The following is an 18,854-nucleotide window of genomic DNA, read 5'->3' as shown; positions in this document are numbered from 1 at the left end:
TTAGTTCATTATTGTTTTGTCAAGAAACATGTTAGATATTCCTTCTTTAAACAAATGGCATGTTTTAAGTTGGTAGGAATATGGCTTGATTAAGGCAAGCAGTACATCGCATTTCCGTTCCCCCCCCCCCCTATTTATAAATGTCAAACATACATCAAATAAGTTGAATAGGCCCAATTGGAATAAGAGTGGCCCAGGCCGAGTTTAACTTTATGCACATTGGGCCTGGGCCCGTAATATCTAAACGACTGCCTATATTCGCGTTCATGTGCGGATTTTGCAAATCATATTAGGAACCCGACTATAACTAACTTGTGAGCATGTAAATAAAGTTGAATTGTTCCTCTTCTTTCATTATTCGAGACAAACTCAATAGGAAACATATCCACTATAGGACGACCTTTTCAATAAAAATGAGACGAGCCTCGCCAGATAAAACGTACAAACTGCGGGGCCCTCACAAAAAAAATGTATGTGTTAAGTACTTAGAACTCGGGATAGGCTGCTTAGCGAACTCCACGGTCTTACCCAAAATAACAACACGCTAGTTCTTTAGGACGCGTCTTAATTAATCTTACTTTCTTAAATTCGGGTGCACATTTATGTGACCCAAATCCAAATCTCAGCGGAATCGAAATGTGTCTCTAACCACGGGTGCATTGATTGTGACGTGGTTTGAGATGCGTGTCCATGACGTTGCAAATCCCTTTAAAAAATAAGAATGAGATGAGCCTCGTCGAATAAAAATACAAAAATTGCGGGCCCCTCAGTAAATATTTTCTTTTAAAAAAAATGTTTAGACTTCGGGATGGACCGTTTAGCAAATTTCACGGCCCTACCCAAAATGATGATACGCTAGTCGCTTTAGGCGCGTATTTAATAATGTTATCTTCTTAAACTCGGGTGCACATTTATGTGACCCAAATCCAAATCTCAACAGAGTTGAAATGTGCCAACAACCACGGGTGCATTGATGTGACGTGGTTAGAGATGCGTTTTCCACGATGTTGCAATTCTTGATAAAAATAATAATAATGACAAAAGCGGTTAAAAGTTAAAACTTGCACATGAGCTCATATTTATATAAAATCAGATAAACAAGCCGAATATGACAGTTGAGCGACCGTGCTAGAACCACGGAACTCGGGAATGCCTAACACCTTCTCCCTGGTTAACAGAATTCCTTATCCAGATTTCTGGTTCGCGGACTGTAATACAGAGTCATTCTTTTCCTCGATTCGGGATTAAATTGGTGACTTGGGACACCCTAAATCTCCCAAGTGGCGACTCTGAAATAAAAAACAAATCTCGTTTCGATTGTCCTTTAATTGGAAAAACTCCTTCACCCCTTGCGGGGACAGAAAAAGGAGGTGTGACATCTTGAAAGTGGAAGGCAGATGAACTGGCCTGCATTTATGATCAAGTTGTTTGATAGGGTTATCAATGGCTCCAAGGCCCATGTCACTCCTTATGGTTTTATTCTTACTACTGTTCTTTCTCGTTGCAAGGTGCCATTGAAGAAGTGGGAGATGGCCACAATCAAAGACAATTTTGGAATCAACACTCTGATTGCTTGTGACTATGAGGTCAATACCATTCCCAATGAACCTGGTTCATCTAAAAAGACACCTATCAATAGCAAGGTCAGAGCTCTATTGCAGGATAGTAGGGCAAAGGATGCTGAGATAGCTAGGCTGAAGACTCGGTTGGCAGAGGTTGAATCTGAGAGAGATGCTCTCAGAACTAAGCTCACAAAAAAAGGAGAAGAATGATGGCATTCTTCAAGACATGCTGCACCTTTTCCAAGCCAAAACCCAACCCTCTGTTCTTCCAAGCCTTAATTTCCTTAGCCTTCATTTCTTGAACTTTGTCTAGACCTTTCAGTGACCCAAATTAGGGATTTTCTTGTTTTGCTAATATTTTGACTATTTTTATTTCTTTTCGTGGATTGTGGCAGAATCATATTCTCTATCAATGAAGTTTGCTGCTTTAGATCTTGTTGACTGTTTATCTTTCCTTGATAGTTTGAATATGTTTGGTTGATTACTGATGATTAATCCATGATTGCACTTGCAGTTGCCCTATTTTCCATGTGTAATTTTTAGAATATGGGAATCACACTCTATTTATGCAACTTTTCGATGATGCCAAAAGGGGGAAGAAATATTGTGCTTTATATTCTTAATAAGTGATGTTTATAACCTAATGAACCTGGTCCTTGATGATAAGTAAAAAATTTCTAACTTTGCATTGATGATTGAGCTGAGTTATGACAGGGCCTAAGTGAACGAAAAGCACAGAGTGTCATCATCAAAAAGGGGGAATTTGTTGGCCCAAGTAAAGGTGAGTTTTGAAGACTGACAAAGTAACTCAGACATGGACCAAGTCCATCCTAGTGAAGCACATATATGGTCAACTCAAACATGTGAGATGCACGTGAAGGAGATAAACCTAACTTATCAGAAGTAATATCTCCTGATCTTGATCGAAAAGGTTGCATATTGGATAAGGAGAAAGACTCTTTACTCAAAGAGAACACGGTTTAAGAGAAGGATAGAGTTAGAAGTTGAGATCAATTAGAACTCTTCTACCAAAGAAGAGTAGCATCAAAATTTTAGTCAATCTCTATTTACTAACTCCATAAATATCAGTGTTGTTCTCTTTTACAGGTAACGCACATAAGCTGAAGTTAAACGTGAATTGAGAGAAAAATAGCAAGGCAGTTTTGCAAGCAATTTGTATGTGATTCAAGCGTGCAAACCTGAAGCTACTTGAACCAGATAGAAGAACCAGTTCCGTGTGTCTGTCTTTTATTCTATTTCAATTGTAGTAGGTGTTTTCATATTGTACCTTTCAGCTTTATCTAGAAGCAATTGTATTAGGTACTCAGAGTTTTCAAGTTAGAGTTAACTTGAAGTTGTCGTAACAGTTGAGGTTGTGTGTTATAACGGGATTAGAGTTAGTCCTAGGTTTACAAAAGAGTTTTTGTAAATGCAGTTTTTGGCTCAGTGATTTTAATGGAGAGTTTGGAAAAATCCTACTGGAAAGTAGGTCGTAATTTTTTCACCTTTTGAGCCAGGTATTTTCCACGTAAAATCTTTGTGTTCTTTAATTTCTGTACTTATTATTCCGCAACAGTAATAGTTGGAACACATAGAAGAACCATGTCCTTCCATAAACAACTTAAGCGAAAAACTGGACACCACATAAATCACCCCTTCTTGTGTGGTATTGAAGTATAAAATATCACAATTACTATCAGTTAGTAAAATTAGCGACGGCTAATGCTTAAGAGGAAAGTCAGAAGTAAAACACAACTTTAGGGAACGCAACAAGGTGACAGATGATCATGCTAAATATCGAAGCAATTTAGACTTTTTTGATAGCTTAATGCAACATGATGTACTTCCTGTTTTCCTTTTCCTTCCGTTGAAAATGATTGTTTAGATACTATGTATCCTAAAATCAAGCTATATAATAACTCTTCTAACAGGAGTAGTTTATAATATTAAGATTTCCTTTTTACCACCCCAAAAAAAAGCGTAACAAAAGTAAACCTATAAGAAAGTCTCTATTAGTATATCCCCTCTTTAACGTGTAAGATCATAGGTGAAGTATCTCATATTGTTATTTTTTTAACAATTTCAAATTTAATGCTTTTGGTCCTTGCATAAAATTTAGGGAAAAGGCATAAAAAAAACCCTGAACTTGTCTCAATGTGTTGTTACATACCTATATTTTGCGCGAGTCTTACTAACCCTGAACTATTATAAAGTGAAATAAATATACCCTTGAGTGTACTCACTTTCTTAGAGGTGTGTGAGAGCATAAAAAAATTTAAAATCTATTAGTTTGTTTGTGTCATTTTGTCTACCGAAAATAGCCTCTCTGTCTTCTTAAAAATAGGGGTAAGGTCGGCATACACACTATCCTCCTCGTACCTCATTTATGGGACTATACTGTTTATGCTGTTGTTGTTGTAGTATATGTGTCATTTTATAATTTCCCCTCTTTTCCCCGTTGCCGTAAACGAGTCCAACAATAGTTCCGGCAAGCTCGTCAACAAACATCCACCATTTCTCATTCTTCTTTTTAACCATTACTACGTTGACGACCCACTTGGGGTACTTCGACTCCCTGATGGAACCATTTTTTAACAGTTTTTCCACTTCCTCGCGCACTACGTTATTGATTGTGGAGTTGAATTTACGCCTGACCTTCCTCACCGGGGGTTGGAAGGAGTCGACGTTTAATTTGTGTGTGACGATTAATTTTGGGATTCCCGGCATATCTGCATAGTTGAAAGAAAATATATCCGCGTTAGCTTTTAAGAATTGACTGAATTTACCTAGGTCTTGAAGTTTGCAACCGATATAGGCCTTCTTGCTATGGTCATTGGGGTCTAATTGAACGGGGTCAAGGTTTTCAATGGTCGATGTTGCGGCTTCGATTATGTCGGGATCTTTGATGCCTTCCTCGATCTCGCCATGCCCCGACCTCGACCCTGCTGATTGCTATGCCTCTTTTTCTTTATCCTTCCTTTGTTGGGTGGTCATGCTGTCTAAAGCAATGCGGTATCATTCCCAGGATGTACGCTGCTCTCCTTGTATGCTGAATATTCCCCAGGGAGTTGGGAATTTGACGACTTGGTATAAGCTGGAGGGGACGACCTTCATGGGGTATATCCACGGTCATCCCACTATGGCGTTGTATGCGGTATCTTGGTCCATGATGTGGAATATTATTTCCAGAGTCACGACGCCGACCAAAACAGGGAGTGTAATTTCCCTTGACGTCTGTTAAACTGCATTGTTAAAACTAGTTAGTGTGATGTAGTACGGTACTATCTTATCCTCGAGTTTCATTTGGATAAGTACTCGGGGATGGATAATGCAGACGCCGCTTCCCTCATATATCATAATGCGTTTAACATCAGTATCTAAAGTTTGCAGAGTAATAACGAGGGCATCATTATGAGGAAAAGCAAACGGCGTCGGACTTGTCGAAGATGATACTTTCTTCGAGTTCATTGTACCGTTAGCGAGTGATAGATCACTTGAGTTTGTGGGTGGTGGTGAACTTCACATTTATGATAGAGGAGTCGTTGCCGATGGTATGAGCTGGTGAGAGTGGCTTAGGCAGCCCTTGATGTTCGCGTCCTCTAGTGAAATTGGTTCTTCCCTTATCGCTTAGCAGCTCTTTAAGGTGTCTTTGTTGTAGCATATTCAAGACTTCCTGCCTTAGGGAGATGTAGTCTTCAGTTTTGTGCCCTCGTTCTGGTGGAACTCGCAGAGGGTGTCAAATTTTCTAGTGTTAGGGTCCGATCTCATCTTTGGTGGCCACTTCACTTTTGGCTCGAGCTTTTCCAGGGCGTAGACTATCTCTGTAGGTGATACCCAAAAATTGCGAGCATATAATAGGGGGCATACCTCTGTTGTTGCGATGGGTTCCTGTCCTTGGTACTAGATGGACCTTCTTCGTAGCGGGGGAGGGAGCGGCGGTTGTTCTGATATATGGTTGATGTCGTTCCCTATTAGGTCGCGAAATTGGATGATCTCTTCTAGCATTGTCTCTTCGATCCTTTCTTGATTCCGCTTGTACCGAGGTTAGTCGGTGGGTTGACCCGTTGAGGTCATCCTCATCTACATGGACCTCAGCACAGTAAGCATTGTAGATTTCATCCCAAGTGGTTGGGGGTACTTCATCAACCGACTCAACAGCTTCCTCGTTGATTTTGAACCATCCCTACGTAATTCGTTCTGAAAAGCTGCGACCGCCATCCCTTCGGACACGTTTGGCAAAGTCATCCTTACTCGATTGAACCGGGCGAGGAAGTCCATCAGTCCCTCTCCCAAAGATTGTTTAATAGCAAATATGTCGTTCTCTCACCTCGGCCTTCTTGGCTCTGGCGCGGGCCGTTATCCATTTCTTCAAAGGTTTCTATGGAGTGTGTTGGTAGCTGCGAATATCATGTTAATGCCCCTTCCGTGAGAGTTTCGCCGAACTTCTTCAGCAAGATGGAAGACACATGTTCTTTGGCGAGGTCGTTGCCTTTTACAGCGGTAGCGTAATGAGTCACATGATCTTCAGGGTCGGTTGTGCCATCATATATCCTGAGGTAGGGCGGCATTTTAAAGGTTTTTGGTATAGCATGTGGGGTTGCATACGGCTGTTCGACAAACTGGCCAGCATCCCTGTTCGGCAACAGCTTAGGGGCGTCCGGTATTTTGTCGACCCTTTCTTGGTGTTCTTTCATTTGATCTCGGAGTGCCTTATTTTCATTCTTCATTTCTTCTATGCTTTTCAGAATGGCTGCAAGGGCATTGTCACCTGCACTATCAATGACATTGTAAGTAATACCTATCATTGGAGGAAAAGGTCGGTTGCACTGCTCGTCCACTTGTTGTATCGTGCAAGTCCTTTTGTTTCCTATAGTAGTGTCTCGAGTAGGCTTATTGAGTATGCTAGTTAGTGTGTCAGTTATCCATGCTTCGAGGAGCTTTTTTACAGCTGGGGGCGTCTTTTCCCCACAGATGTGGAAGCTCCCTTACCATGAGATTCTGTGATGTTGCAGTAAGGGGGCGGTGACCCATCTCGCCTAGGGGATACACTGGGCATCGCGCCTTCGTCTACCATTTTACAGCTTTCGTTGATGACGTTCATGAGGTTGGTTGGAAGGTCACTTATTATTCTCGCCCTTTCCCCTTGGTTACCTACCATGTTGGGATTTGTGTACACAAAGAAAGGAGTTCTTGTTTCTGCTTTTTTTTTACCTTAGTGACTCGTGCTAGTTGTAGCTATAGAAGAAACTAAAAGTTTTAACTAAGAAATCTCCACAGACGGCTGCAAATTATTTGACCAAAAATACGTATCTTGGTTCAAATAATTAAATTTATGTAATTAGGGGTTAAACTTAGTTAACAATAATATTTCTAGACGAAACTTTCAAGGGTGCAATAAACAATAGATGGGTTCGGCCAGATAGTAATGACAACATGCAACAACTGTTTCAAAAAGCATGAGCAATAATGTAGCATTCAATAGCGATGAATATCAATAAATGGCATCTAAGTAAATAGGAGGAATGATTCACCCAATAAAGGATGAAATGGAGGATGTTCCTCCTGACAATGATGAATGACAGACAAATCCTTGAATATTCGAGTTATCCTCGGATTTGATGGAAAAGTATGGAATAGTATAAACAAGAATCTTAGTATAAACAAGAATCTTTTTGCCAAAGTGAGTTCTTACAAGTGAATATTACATGCCCCTATCATTATCTCTTTTTTCTATATATATGGGACATATTCCTAGAAACCCTAATACTGCAAGTGCAGAGAATATCCACTAGAATATTCTCTTTTAATACCATATCCTGACTAACAAGCCGTTACAGCTCTTATCAACGATATTCAACCTCGACCTCGACCTCGACCTTGACCCTTGTTGTCATCTCGACTACGCCTCTCGTCGACATCTCGACTACGGCTCATGTCGCCACTTCGGCCAAGGACTTTGCTGCTTCTTCGCCCATCTCGACTAATGACGACTCGAGAATTCCTTTTTTAGTATTATCTTGCCTCAAATATTATAAGGGCGAATTTTGACCCATAAATCCTTCACTTTCAGTTTCACGGGTCCATCTCCTTTTTACAGTAACAACAAAGATCCAACTAAAAATACTAACTATTGAATCAAAATGTGAAGCCCATGATCATATGATAAAACTCTAGAATTAGAGAGTAAGCCGATGAAAGCAGAAGAAATAATAACGAGAAGTAAAAAAATGATTTAAGTGGTAAAATACAACGCGTGTATTCCACCACCCAACAAATATGTGGTTGTGATATTTCAATGGTGCAGTTATTCCACTTCATAATAGTTTATGTGGTTGTGATATTTTAATGGTGGGGTTATTCCACTTCATAATAGTTTATGAGGTAATAGGATACTTGCAAAATTTAAGTATGCTTGAAACGAATTCAAAGGGGTTTCTACACCTTTTCCTTTAAATTAATACAAATACCCTGTATTTTACCGACAACAATAATATATATACAAGTACGATCCCACAATTAGGCCTTTGGGAAGGGTAGGGTATACGCAACTTTACCCCTACCTACCTTGTGTGAGGTAGAGAGGTTTTTTTCATAAACCCTAAGTTGCATGCATATTACTTGTGGAGTATAATATGAATCGAACAAAACTAGAGGGAAAAAATTCAATTACTTAATTATTTCTACGAATTCACAATGATTACATATCCTCGGTTATTTTTACCGGCTTCTTTCAAGGTCTTATCCTCTTCATCTCTCCCCTTTAGTCTCAGCCAGGCACAGCATTAGTTCAACGGACATTAACATGAAACAAAAAGACACTAAGATTTAAGAACATCAAAATTACTAAGATGTAACAGTGTTAGGGTACAGATAATATCGAATAAGGTCGGAAATGAATTGGGAAAGAAAATATTAGTGTATTTCTGCAAACTATACAGCTGACACCAACGCAGCAAACTGCTGGCATGCTATTTGATTGAATCAAAGAATAGTCACTTTCGTAAAGCTTTTGCAGTTGTATATCGCTACCGTCCATGTTGCCTATGCAAATCTGGAGTAACCTACATATACACACACACAAACATACATAGATCATGGTTTCGCTTGAACAGCTTTAGAGACATCGAGATGATTAAGACGGCATGTTCCAAGAAGATATTCAGGAAGCTCCTCTGTTGTGTTGGCCTGTGAAGAAAGATATTTCAGATAGTTACGTTGTTCCAATAAGACACTCAATGCTTGTCAACCTCATTGAAATTTCAATGTAATTGACAACATTGGCACTTTCCACAATTTAAAACCATATGCTTAAATGGAGAATGGGACATGAACATTACCTGGACAAGAAACGCCATTTCAATGACAAGATTGTTTAGATATCCAACAACTAGGCTTACGACTCCCCTTGCCACAGTAGAAGAGCCAACATCGATATCAAGCTGAAAGATCACAAATTTTTTTAAGAATCCGCTATGAGGAAAAAATTTCTTCCACATTAAAAGATGTTTGGATTTGAATGTCAATATAAGGAGGAGTATTTCACCTATTATTCTAAAGATAATTAAATTTTGACCTACAACTTTGTAAAACCAACGCGTCAACATATAACAGCAATCCACAAATTGCCACATGAATCAAACAGCAACTGAAGTAATCTTCTATCCATTGTCGCACTCAACACATAAAAGGAAGATGAAAAGAAATAACCTAAAACCCATGAACTCATCCACATGAAATTAGTGCAACCGAAAAGTACTGACACACCTCTGCTGAAAAGTTCAAATCTCAGCAAGGAGTATGGGTTGTTAGATGTCCCACATTGGTTCAAGACTCAAGCTAGTATCTATGTTATTAACTTGGTAAAAGTATTCTACTTTTGCCGAGAGGAGATATTGAACTTCTGCCATGGTGGAAGTAGTTCATTCACACATCTTGGAAATGGCCGTATTAACTGCACCAACTATTTGCAGCTACACATGCAAACAAAATTAAAGCATCATTTCCTGTCAAAGTACTCTTGAAATTTACCTCCAAGTAGTTCTTTCCCTCAAAATAATTAATTTCAAGTGCTTGACCTACAATGCATGCTTTCTTCCCAACACTCTGCTTGACTATCCAAGGTCCCTGATAATTAAAAAAAGAAATCAAGATTCCTGATCTTTAAAAGGATTGAAAAATTGTTAAAGTGCTATTAGCAGTGCTGATAAAGCACATAGTCCAACCAAAAAGCTAGCAAGAAAGCAGAAAAGAATTACGATGCACGACTCTAGGATGACATGTATTTTGGGAAAATAACTTGAGCATGCAATATCCCTCTCTGGATTTCTCCATTAAATTAAAATTTCTTCCGTTATGATTGTTTTTATTGTTGAAATATTACTTGAAGTTGTAAAATTGACCTCTGAGAAGTGAAAAGGTGCATGCCTGTCATTGGAACTGGAAGAGGCATTCAGTTTTCTTAAGATTGTGAGAGCAACTTGCTGCTGTGCAGTTAATAGCTGCGAACTCGGAAGGTACAGGGCAAAAGTTCTACCACCAACCATTCTCATTGATATGGCTCAGTGCAAACACAACAAGACTGATGGCATGCCCTAGCTTTTTACTAATGTGTTGAGCAACTTAAATAAAAATAATTATTATTAAACTTGTGAAAAAGAGAATCTGTTCAATCTCATTATCAGAAAACAAACCTTGGATATGTAGGGTATGAGCTTGAAACTTGAATTTCTATAAGCATCATCTCCTTTGACGAAACTCTCCAGCAAGGGTGCATTTTCTATAGGAGTGTCCATCATATAGTAGAGACCAAGACTGTATGTTGTTGAACCTGGTACCTGAATGTAAGAAACATTCAGCTACATGACGGATTTCTCTGGAATTCTGAAGGAAAAAAGAAAAGGCATATAAAAGAAGCTAGAGAATATACCTGTATATTCACAATGAAGAAAAATTCTGGACCACCCTTAGCTGCATATTTCTGCGGATAAAAATTGGTAAGCAGCAGGTTTACAGACTACATGTGTATGTTAAGTGCCATTGTCTTCACAGAATAAGAGAAGCAACCTGAACAATGCCCCCTGGGCGACCACCAAGATCATCTTCTTGCTTGTCAGACTTCAGCCAATCTGCAGCAACCATTTGCATCAACGTGCCTTTTGCCTTGATCTGTAACAGGCACACAACCAGCGAATGACATAAAATAAGGACAAAGCACATAGCTTTGAAATATATGTAAACTAAACAAATTTGACATGAGTCTCATGCACACTAGCGTAGCAGACAACTAGCCAAGAAGCCTGCATGTTTTCTGGAGTGAAGTTTCCTTGCTGGTATGCCATTTTTGACATGTTTTAAGAATAATGGTATCACAAACAATGGGTTTTGTTTAATACAATTTAACTAACACTTAGCTGTGGTACAGAAAGATATTATGGCTTTTGCCGAGCGATGATCAGTAGGTTAGGTTAAAAAATTAATCATTATACAGCCGGAAAATCAAACTACAGAAATCAATTTTAAAAGGGAAGCTTTTCCATTTCGCAAGATCAGTTGAGACAGATGAACCACACAAAATTGAATCAGAACATGCTTATGAAATAACAAGACAGTTATAACAAAATCAACTATGAAATCCCACCTTCTTACGATCTTCTAGATAAGTCTCTCCCCGAATAAGAAAAGTTGACGGATCTGTTTGGGTCCAACTGCAAGGCAAATTACAAGTTGGATCTTTTGTAAGAGTGGACCCGTAGTAGCACAACAATGTACTTTCCTTCGCCTTCTCATGCAGATCTATATAACCCCGCTTTTGAACTGCAGTTGAAAAGAATCTCAATCCTCAGAACTTCAACATTCCATTAATTGAGGTTGTTAAAATAGCAACACACATCAAACTCACCAGCAAGATCATGCAACTTTTTCACAAAAACAGCAGCAGATGATAATCTGGCATGCCGCGTGTCCTAAAAAAAGAAGAAGGAAAAAACACAAAGAAATAGAGAGACATAAGGAAATACAAGAGAAAACAAAAAATCTGGAGATGTACTGATCTGCAACAAGATGATGGGTCAAGGCAAGTACGAGCAAGAGGGGATAAGGTCCAAAATAGACTAGCACATTAGGATTTAATGAAGGGAATCAATAAATACCCAGAGAGAAATGAAGCTTTCTTCGGGAGGTGGCGTGGGTTAGGGGGTAAGAAAATCAATTTAATCTAGTAACATTGTCGGCAATACCTAAGACGTGGAAGTCATAAAAGACTGCATATTTGTTGGATTCAAGTCTATATGCCTTAAAACCAGATAAAAGACATAATCTAGACCACATAAACATACATAAGGTGCTGTTCAAGTAGAGGTTAATTGAAAGAAAGTTTCACATCTTTAATTACTTGTAGCAATTGATAGGCATGCTTTTATAATGAAATTCATGCCTAGCCTCCTGAATTCCTGGAAAGCTCTTCCAAAAATAATAGCTTAAACATGTAATACCTGAGAGTACGTTTCTGGGCCAAAATCAGAAGGCCAGCCATTTTCTGATTCGTCATAATCAAGTGGTTCGGAGACATCAAAAAACTCATCAGATGCATCATTTAATCCCATCAAGCTTGCATGTTCAGAAGGTGATTTAACCACTTCTTCCTCCTCCATATCTGCCTTATTCTTCCTATTTTCCAATCTGTTTTGTATTTCAACCTTAACTTCTTCAATTTGATGCAGTCTTTTGTTTCTCATCTGCTCCTCCAAGAAATATGAGGAAGAGCAATCTCCTAATTTTGCCCTAAAAAGCTCCCTTAATGCTACAAATGCAGCAGTAAATTACTAGTTGTGCCCCCATGAGCAGTCATAAAGTGTAAATATGAATAAAATTAACTAATAAACGTGCATGAAACTAGATCTATAAAAACACACCAGCGAGTCTCTCTAGCATGTGGATTGTTATACATCTGGCTGAAGATGTTCGTAAGTAAGACTTCCAGAATCTCCAATCAATAGCAAGCATATGCTTGACTACTGACTGCTTCCTTTGATTCACAGGAGATATTACATATCCTCCACCTGCAATGATTAACAAAGTATATCCATAAGGTGCAGCTCTACTAAAGGTAGTCTTGTGCAAAAAAAAAAAAACAAGGCGGCAGAAGCATATGACTCATGTGATGTAACTATCAAATTATCAACCATGCACGATCTGCAGAAAATTAGGTATCCATGCACCATGAGAATTTCTCAGTTTTAGATCATCCATGATAAAATTGCATATCCACAAGTTGTGACAAAATCGAACTTTATACTCGTTCTACGTAGTAGGCATATATTACTTTTTAGGCAGGCACGAACATAGTCCTTCTGACGTGGACACTTCTGATGAAACACCGAATGGTACAGAATAACTGCAGGAGTAAACAGCTAGGTCATACTCATACCTAGCAGCTTTAAAAGCAGCCAAAGACCACTTAAACAAAGAAATAGTTACCATATGTTCCGTCATCCTCCCTTCTCCAATACCGCCGCAGAAGAAGATCTCTTCTCTTCATACTCCTGCAATAACTTATGTCAATTATAAACCCTGACAAACTACAAACAGTTTGGAGAGTGAATATCATGTGCCAGACCAAGGTAGCCAATCCCGACGTAGAAGCTTGTGAACAATATCAGTGTGACCATCAAGGTGTTCAATGACACTGCCCTTGTAGTAACAGAAATCCCATCTGGAAAATAAAATACATATCAGTAAAAGGATACAAAGAATATATACTTTGGTTAAAAATAACAAACAGGGGACGAACTGTAACCCATTATTTCGTATTTCCAATCTCCCACAGATAAAGGCAATGAAAGCTGCATTTCGATTAATTTTACAATATGCCATCTACTCCATATACCATGATAAATGCACTCAACGACGGGTGCGTAAACATTCTTTTTATAAGCACTCACATACAAACATTTTACCTTAATCTTTCCATTTTTGTCCAAACAATAAGCGTCAATTCTCGACTCTATATGATTCACAAAACTCACAATTCAATTCTCTAGTTTTATTCTGATTTAACTACTGCAGGAAAAAACACTTTCATAGTGCTGAGTATTTTTTTTTTTGGGGAGGGATAAGGTAAGATTCATTGATGTGAGTCAGTGCAAAGCTGGCATGAGTACATCCAAAAGAGAAGTGTGGGCATTACATGTTGTGTAATAAACTAAGAAAGCCGAGCATGGTGTTGGGGTCTAAAACATTTGCCACAGCCATGTCGCACCTAAAAGTAAGCAAAATATACACTTGAACTTAAGCTTAAGTACAGTATCTGGCCTTAAAAAGTTCTATATGTGTTATTTCCTAGAAAGGCATACGTTTTCTGGTATTAACTTATTCAAGTCTTAGTTATGCTTTATACGTATAGAGGGACTAATTTTACTAGCAGTGAAGTCTCTGCAACTGAAGCTTGTATAAAGATTTAGTTAAAGACTTTGCAACTCACTCCGATCTTGAAGGACCAAGTGACATGAGTGTTTGAAAAATGGCCTCTGAAGTTCCATCGACTACACCAACAGCCATTATTGCAGGGTGATCATCCCACTGCACAGCATGAGACAAGTTCAGCAACATGAGCTTCTAAGTTTACTGCCATAGGAGCTGGAAACTATTAGGTTACCTTCCCATGAGATTCCCTATCTTTAGCTTCTTTAAATAGGCAAAGACCTGCATGCCCAAGTGATTTAAGAACCAATGGAAAGGGAGTAAACAAATGGAGAGGAGGCGACCATTTAGCAAAGAAAGCCAGAGAAATGAGCATCAAAATTTCCCAAGATAAAGCAAACAATGTCTCCTTCCTCGCAGGAGAGCTAATTAGGAATTACAAGAATTTTAAAGAAAATGATCAAACACATTGCAACAGAAATCCTTGATGAGACCCTCAAGGACGAACAAAATCAACAGCAAAAATCATACATGGAATTCCAGCTTCTCTAACATATCAATCATTAGAACCTACCATTCTGACCACCAAAGATTGTCCAGGACGATGGTGCAACAACATCAGATGTCATAGCATCTGCCACTGAGGATGAACAAAGAGTCCAATTAATGGAATTCAGACAATGAGACTTGCTGGAACTATTTAAGCTGTGTGGCAAAAAGGGGGGAAAAAAAAGAGGAGAAATCAGCAAGAGAAAAGGAACAATTATTAGTACGAAGAATAACTATCTCCAAGATCCTTGGCGAAGTAAGATAGATACACCAAATCAATATACCTCAAAGACTGCGAATCGCTCCTTGGACAATCAACTGCACTTCCTTTATGCTACAATTATTCATTATCATCAGTTGCCAACAAAGGGAGACGTTAACGGCTCATATTTAGTATTTACTAGTTTATACCTGTAAAGCAGCTTCCTGAAGGGCCTGGATCCATCTTGCTGCTTCCTCAGGACTGTTTGCTCCTAACTGTTGTTCGTAAATTTTCTTTAGACACTCTTGCTCTCAAAAAATAAAAGCAAAAACTGGGAGAAGGTAATCTCCGCACCTTCAACTGATCATTATGATTTGAGGCACTGTACAGAGTGAATATGAAGACGACCTGGGAGAATGCAGAAGTAACAAACCAGAAAGTCTTAATAAGGAAGTCAACGCATTTAATGAGAAAAATCCAATCTGAACAAACAATCTCTGTCATGTATAGGGAATAAAGATCTTACTTTTCTTTGAATGCTCTCTCTCCCATTGTCTGTCACCCTAATGCAGGAATTAATAACAGCACTTCTAACAGGATCCTACAGAAAAATCAACAGGACATATTGCATTGAGTCCTGATAATGTGGCAAATGAATAATTCCAAAGAAAGCTAGGACAGAAGCAACAACAACAACAACAACAACCCAGTAAAAATCTCACAAGTGAGGTCTGGGGATGGTAGAGTGTACGCAGACCTTACCCCTACCCCGAAGGGGTAGAGAGGCTGTTTCTGAAAGACCCTCGGCTCAAGGAAAGCTAGGACAGAAGAACTGGGAAAAAATAAAATTTTCATCTACTTGAAGATGAAAGTTGATACCTAACCATTCTAGAGACAATTGAAGAGCTGTAAGCAAGTTATAATCCATAAAAAGCCGAGTCCGCCACTTAAATACAGCTAAACAACGAGGTAATCAACACTAAAGGATGACGTATGGGAAGAGAGAACCGACTTACAAGAATATTAGTATGGACCAGCATAGAGATTTCTCCTTAGATCCTCTTTCTTTTATTTAAAAGTAAAATGTAGCTAATTGTGATATTTATCAGTTTTTAGATGAGAAAAAATCATAAGATTTTCCAGAAACAACGATTTCTATGCAAAACTTGAAGAATAAGTATTAAAATATGCAATGACGGGCATGCTACCGAAAACATTAAGTCCTTAGAATTTGTGAGGACTGTGGAGACATTTTGAAATCAACTGGAGGTTCAAACTTCAAAGTGAAAAGTCATTATCGACATCCTTGCTATAAGTCTGCTCTAATTTCATAGAATTCTTCTGGAATCAAATGAATAAGTTGTGTGTTTTTAGTTAAAAGAACAAAGCGATTAGCATTTAATCTTCCAAAAGTCGAAGGAAAATGACTAGCTGGAAAAAGAAGTACATATAAAAAGGGAGAAAGAAGATTTTGATCAAGAGCACACTATGACATGTTACATTTCCATTGTGCAAGGCCTGCCGAGGTCACAAGTAGTTGAAGAGACTCCAAAGGAACTTTCTATGGAACAGAAAGGAGGTGATATGAATTTGTTTCGAATAGACTTGAAGACAGTGACATCTTCGAAAAACTTGGAGGGATAGAGGTGAACGTTTTAGGCGACATAAGAAAGCTTTACAGGGAAAGTGGTTATGGAGATTTGGCAATGAGGATAAAGCCCTATGGAGGACAATGGTAGAACATATATATGTCACCAAAGAAGGGGTTAGAGATTAGAGGTCGCTATGATACCGTATGGTTGCAGATTGTGGAGGAAGATAATGAAAGGATGGGAGGAGTTCAGTGGAACATAAAATTCAAAACAGCACATGGGAACAGAGTTATAAGAAGAATATGTGGTACAGAGATGAAAGTCTGATTAGCTGCTTACATTTTGAGCCAGAAGACAATAATTGCAAAATTGGGAGATTGATGAACACCATAACTTGATGGAGCCACACCATAGGCAAAACATCCACTGATGAAGAAGGATGCCTGAAAATGGTGCAGAGAGGCAGCCCCGTACATAAAGCATCCCGCGTTCACGTAGGGCCGCACCCCAAGGGATGCGATGCAGGCAACCTACCCTGACATAAGCGTCAGTGGCTGATTCCACGGTTCGACCCCGTGACCTAAAGACTACATGGAGACAACTTTACCGTTGCTCCAAGGCTCCCTTCGGAAATGGTGCGGAGAGAGGAGTATTTTCTTAGTAAAGTGTTTCTACTATAGGCTCTTAAAGAGAGAGGAACAAAGTTCGTGTACATTTCCCATACTAAACTCAGTCTTTTTTATCCTTGAGAATGGCCATCACTTCTCCTAGGAGCGGAATAATTACCTGCATTTCGATGAGACTATATCCATACTTGAATGTTGTCAGGTACTGTTTACTTGTCAAACATTAATTTTCAACCATAATCCGCACTGATTTCCACACCCTCCTAAGTGGACGAGAAGAAAGGATTTCTCGGATCAGATGGTGCGAACAAAGCAAACTATGGGGAGAGGATATGAATCACTTACTGGTACACTGCCATTTATCGAGTTAGTTATGGTGGACAACGCTGAGCTTATTTGGCAAACAATTGTTAATGCCAGCTATCAGTGACAGAGACAGGATCTCCACGAAGGGGGTTCAAAAAAAAATTTGTAGCTAGTGGGAATTGAACCTATAACATTACGAAGGTTTTGAACCCCCTTGACCACTAAACTACACTTTCGGGTTGTGTTAAGGGAGTTCAAAACTTAATATATAGAGGTAAAAACCAGATTTTGCCTTATATATACAGTGTAATTTTTCGGCGAAGGGGGTTCGTTTCCGCCCCCCTAATCCGCCCCTGCCAGCTATACTGAAGGATATAATGTTCAGCTGGGCATTCAGATATAGGAAACGAAGGCGGTAAGTATGGGATATAGCATCCTTGGTACTTATAATGTGGTTCTATGAACTTTTGATAGCTTGGAAACTACCTTCTTATACTGGCACTTCTTCCCTACATATTAATTAAGTTACTACTATATCAAAAAGAAAATCACCCTTGTGAACTTGGCGCTACATGCATATAGGGGCAGATGTAGAGTTACAAGGTATCGATTCGATAGAACCCAGTAGCTGTAGACTATTATTTTTCTTTAAAAATTCATTTCCTATATACAAATTATTAACATAGAACGTAGTAACTCAAAAGGGCTAAAATCCAGATAAATAAATGTTGTGTGGGTGTGTATTAGACACATTGTCACAAAGAATTGGGTGCAGCGTTACTTGCCTCTGATGGTTACGTCGGTTAGTATCAGCACAAAGAAATAACATAGCACATAGGCAAATCAGATTACAAGTTGGCAAGAACTTGATATCAATTAAACTTAAGCCATTCTTGTCAATGCTAAACTTTAACAAAAAAACAAGAACCCAAATAGTTTATCAAGAATTAGCACTATATATGGCAACAAGACACAGAGTGAGAGAGGGAGAGAGAATGATGGACCTCGTTGTTTGAAACAGGGTCCGATTTAAAGCTCTTGAGAAGGTGATCGTGAAGAACAAAGTAGCGTTTTCTAGAATACTGAAGTCCAAACCGATTGGAGCGAACCAAATATAACCACCCTTCCATTCTACATGAATCCTTCTGTGAAGCCCCCATTTGAAATATTATCCAACTCCAAAGATAACAGTTCCACTTCAATTATGCAACAAATTCTTCAAACAAGAACCGATGATTTTCTGTCTATCTTCAGAGGTTCAATGCAGTAACTACTCTTTATTGTAGAATGTCTTATGTGATGATTGCTTTGGCGGTATGGGCTCTCTGTATAATAACTCTTTTTTGTGAAAAGGTTTAAAAGGCAACTAACTGTATTTGCGCGTACCAGAAACAAAAGTTTGGCAGCGGAAATTATTTGAAATGTCATTTGATTCTTTTACCCTTTACTTGCTATAAAAAGACTCCTTTGGGTTGGGTAAAGGCGTCGTTTGGTTTAAAGACAAATTATGTTCAGATTAATTAGTTATACTGAAAAATTAGTTAATCTAATATTATTTCTTATTGATTGTTTGGTATATTGTATTAATTTTAGAATTTTA

General features: G+C 38.7%; 1 protein-coding gene across 2 annotated transcripts; it reads right to left on the bottom strand.

The window, feature by feature from the left end:
- Positions 1-8,386: 8,386 nt before the first annotated feature.
- LOC107759404 (protein ENHANCED DISEASE RESISTANCE 2-like) lies at positions 8,387-18,601 on the bottom strand. Of its 2 annotated transcripts, XM_016577345.2 has the most exons (21): positions 18,259-18,601; positions 15,257-15,331; positions 15,085-15,138; positions 14,940-15,005; positions 14,813-14,862; positions 14,554-14,684; positions 14,215-14,261; positions 14,041-14,138; positions 13,177-13,272; positions 13,038-13,102; positions 12,883-12,954; positions 12,473-12,619; positions 12,053-12,360; positions 11,461-11,524; positions 11,200-11,375; positions 10,626-10,727; positions 10,489-10,539; positions 10,253-10,396; positions 9,591-9,686; positions 8,900-9,001; positions 8,387-8,747 (listed from the first exon to the last, which is right to left on the bottom strand). In XM_016577345.2, exons 1-21 carry the CDS (start codon positions 18,412-18,414, stop codon positions 8,655-8,657), a joined length of 2,193 nt encoding a protein of 730 aa, XP_016432831.1. In that variant the 5' UTR covers positions 18,415-18,601; the 3' UTR covers positions 8,387-8,654. The 2 variants fall into 2 exon arrangements, with proteins under 2 accessions (XP_016432831.1, XP_016432832.1); XM_016577346.2 differs by lacking the exon at positions 12,883-12,954 and having other exon boundaries at positions 18,259-18,585.
- Positions 18,602-18,854: the final 253 nt, after the last annotated feature.

Source organism: Nicotiana tabacum, chromosome 8 (assembly GCF_000715075.1).
Source record: "Nicotiana tabacum cultivar K326 chromosome 8, ASM71507v2, whole genome shotgun sequence".
Classification (NCBI taxonomy): Eukaryota; Viridiplantae; Streptophyta; class Magnoliopsida; order Solanales; family Solanaceae; genus Nicotiana; species Nicotiana tabacum.
The sequence above is the reverse complement of the archived record's forward strand: the minus strand, read 5'-3'. Positions and strand labels throughout refer to the sequence as shown.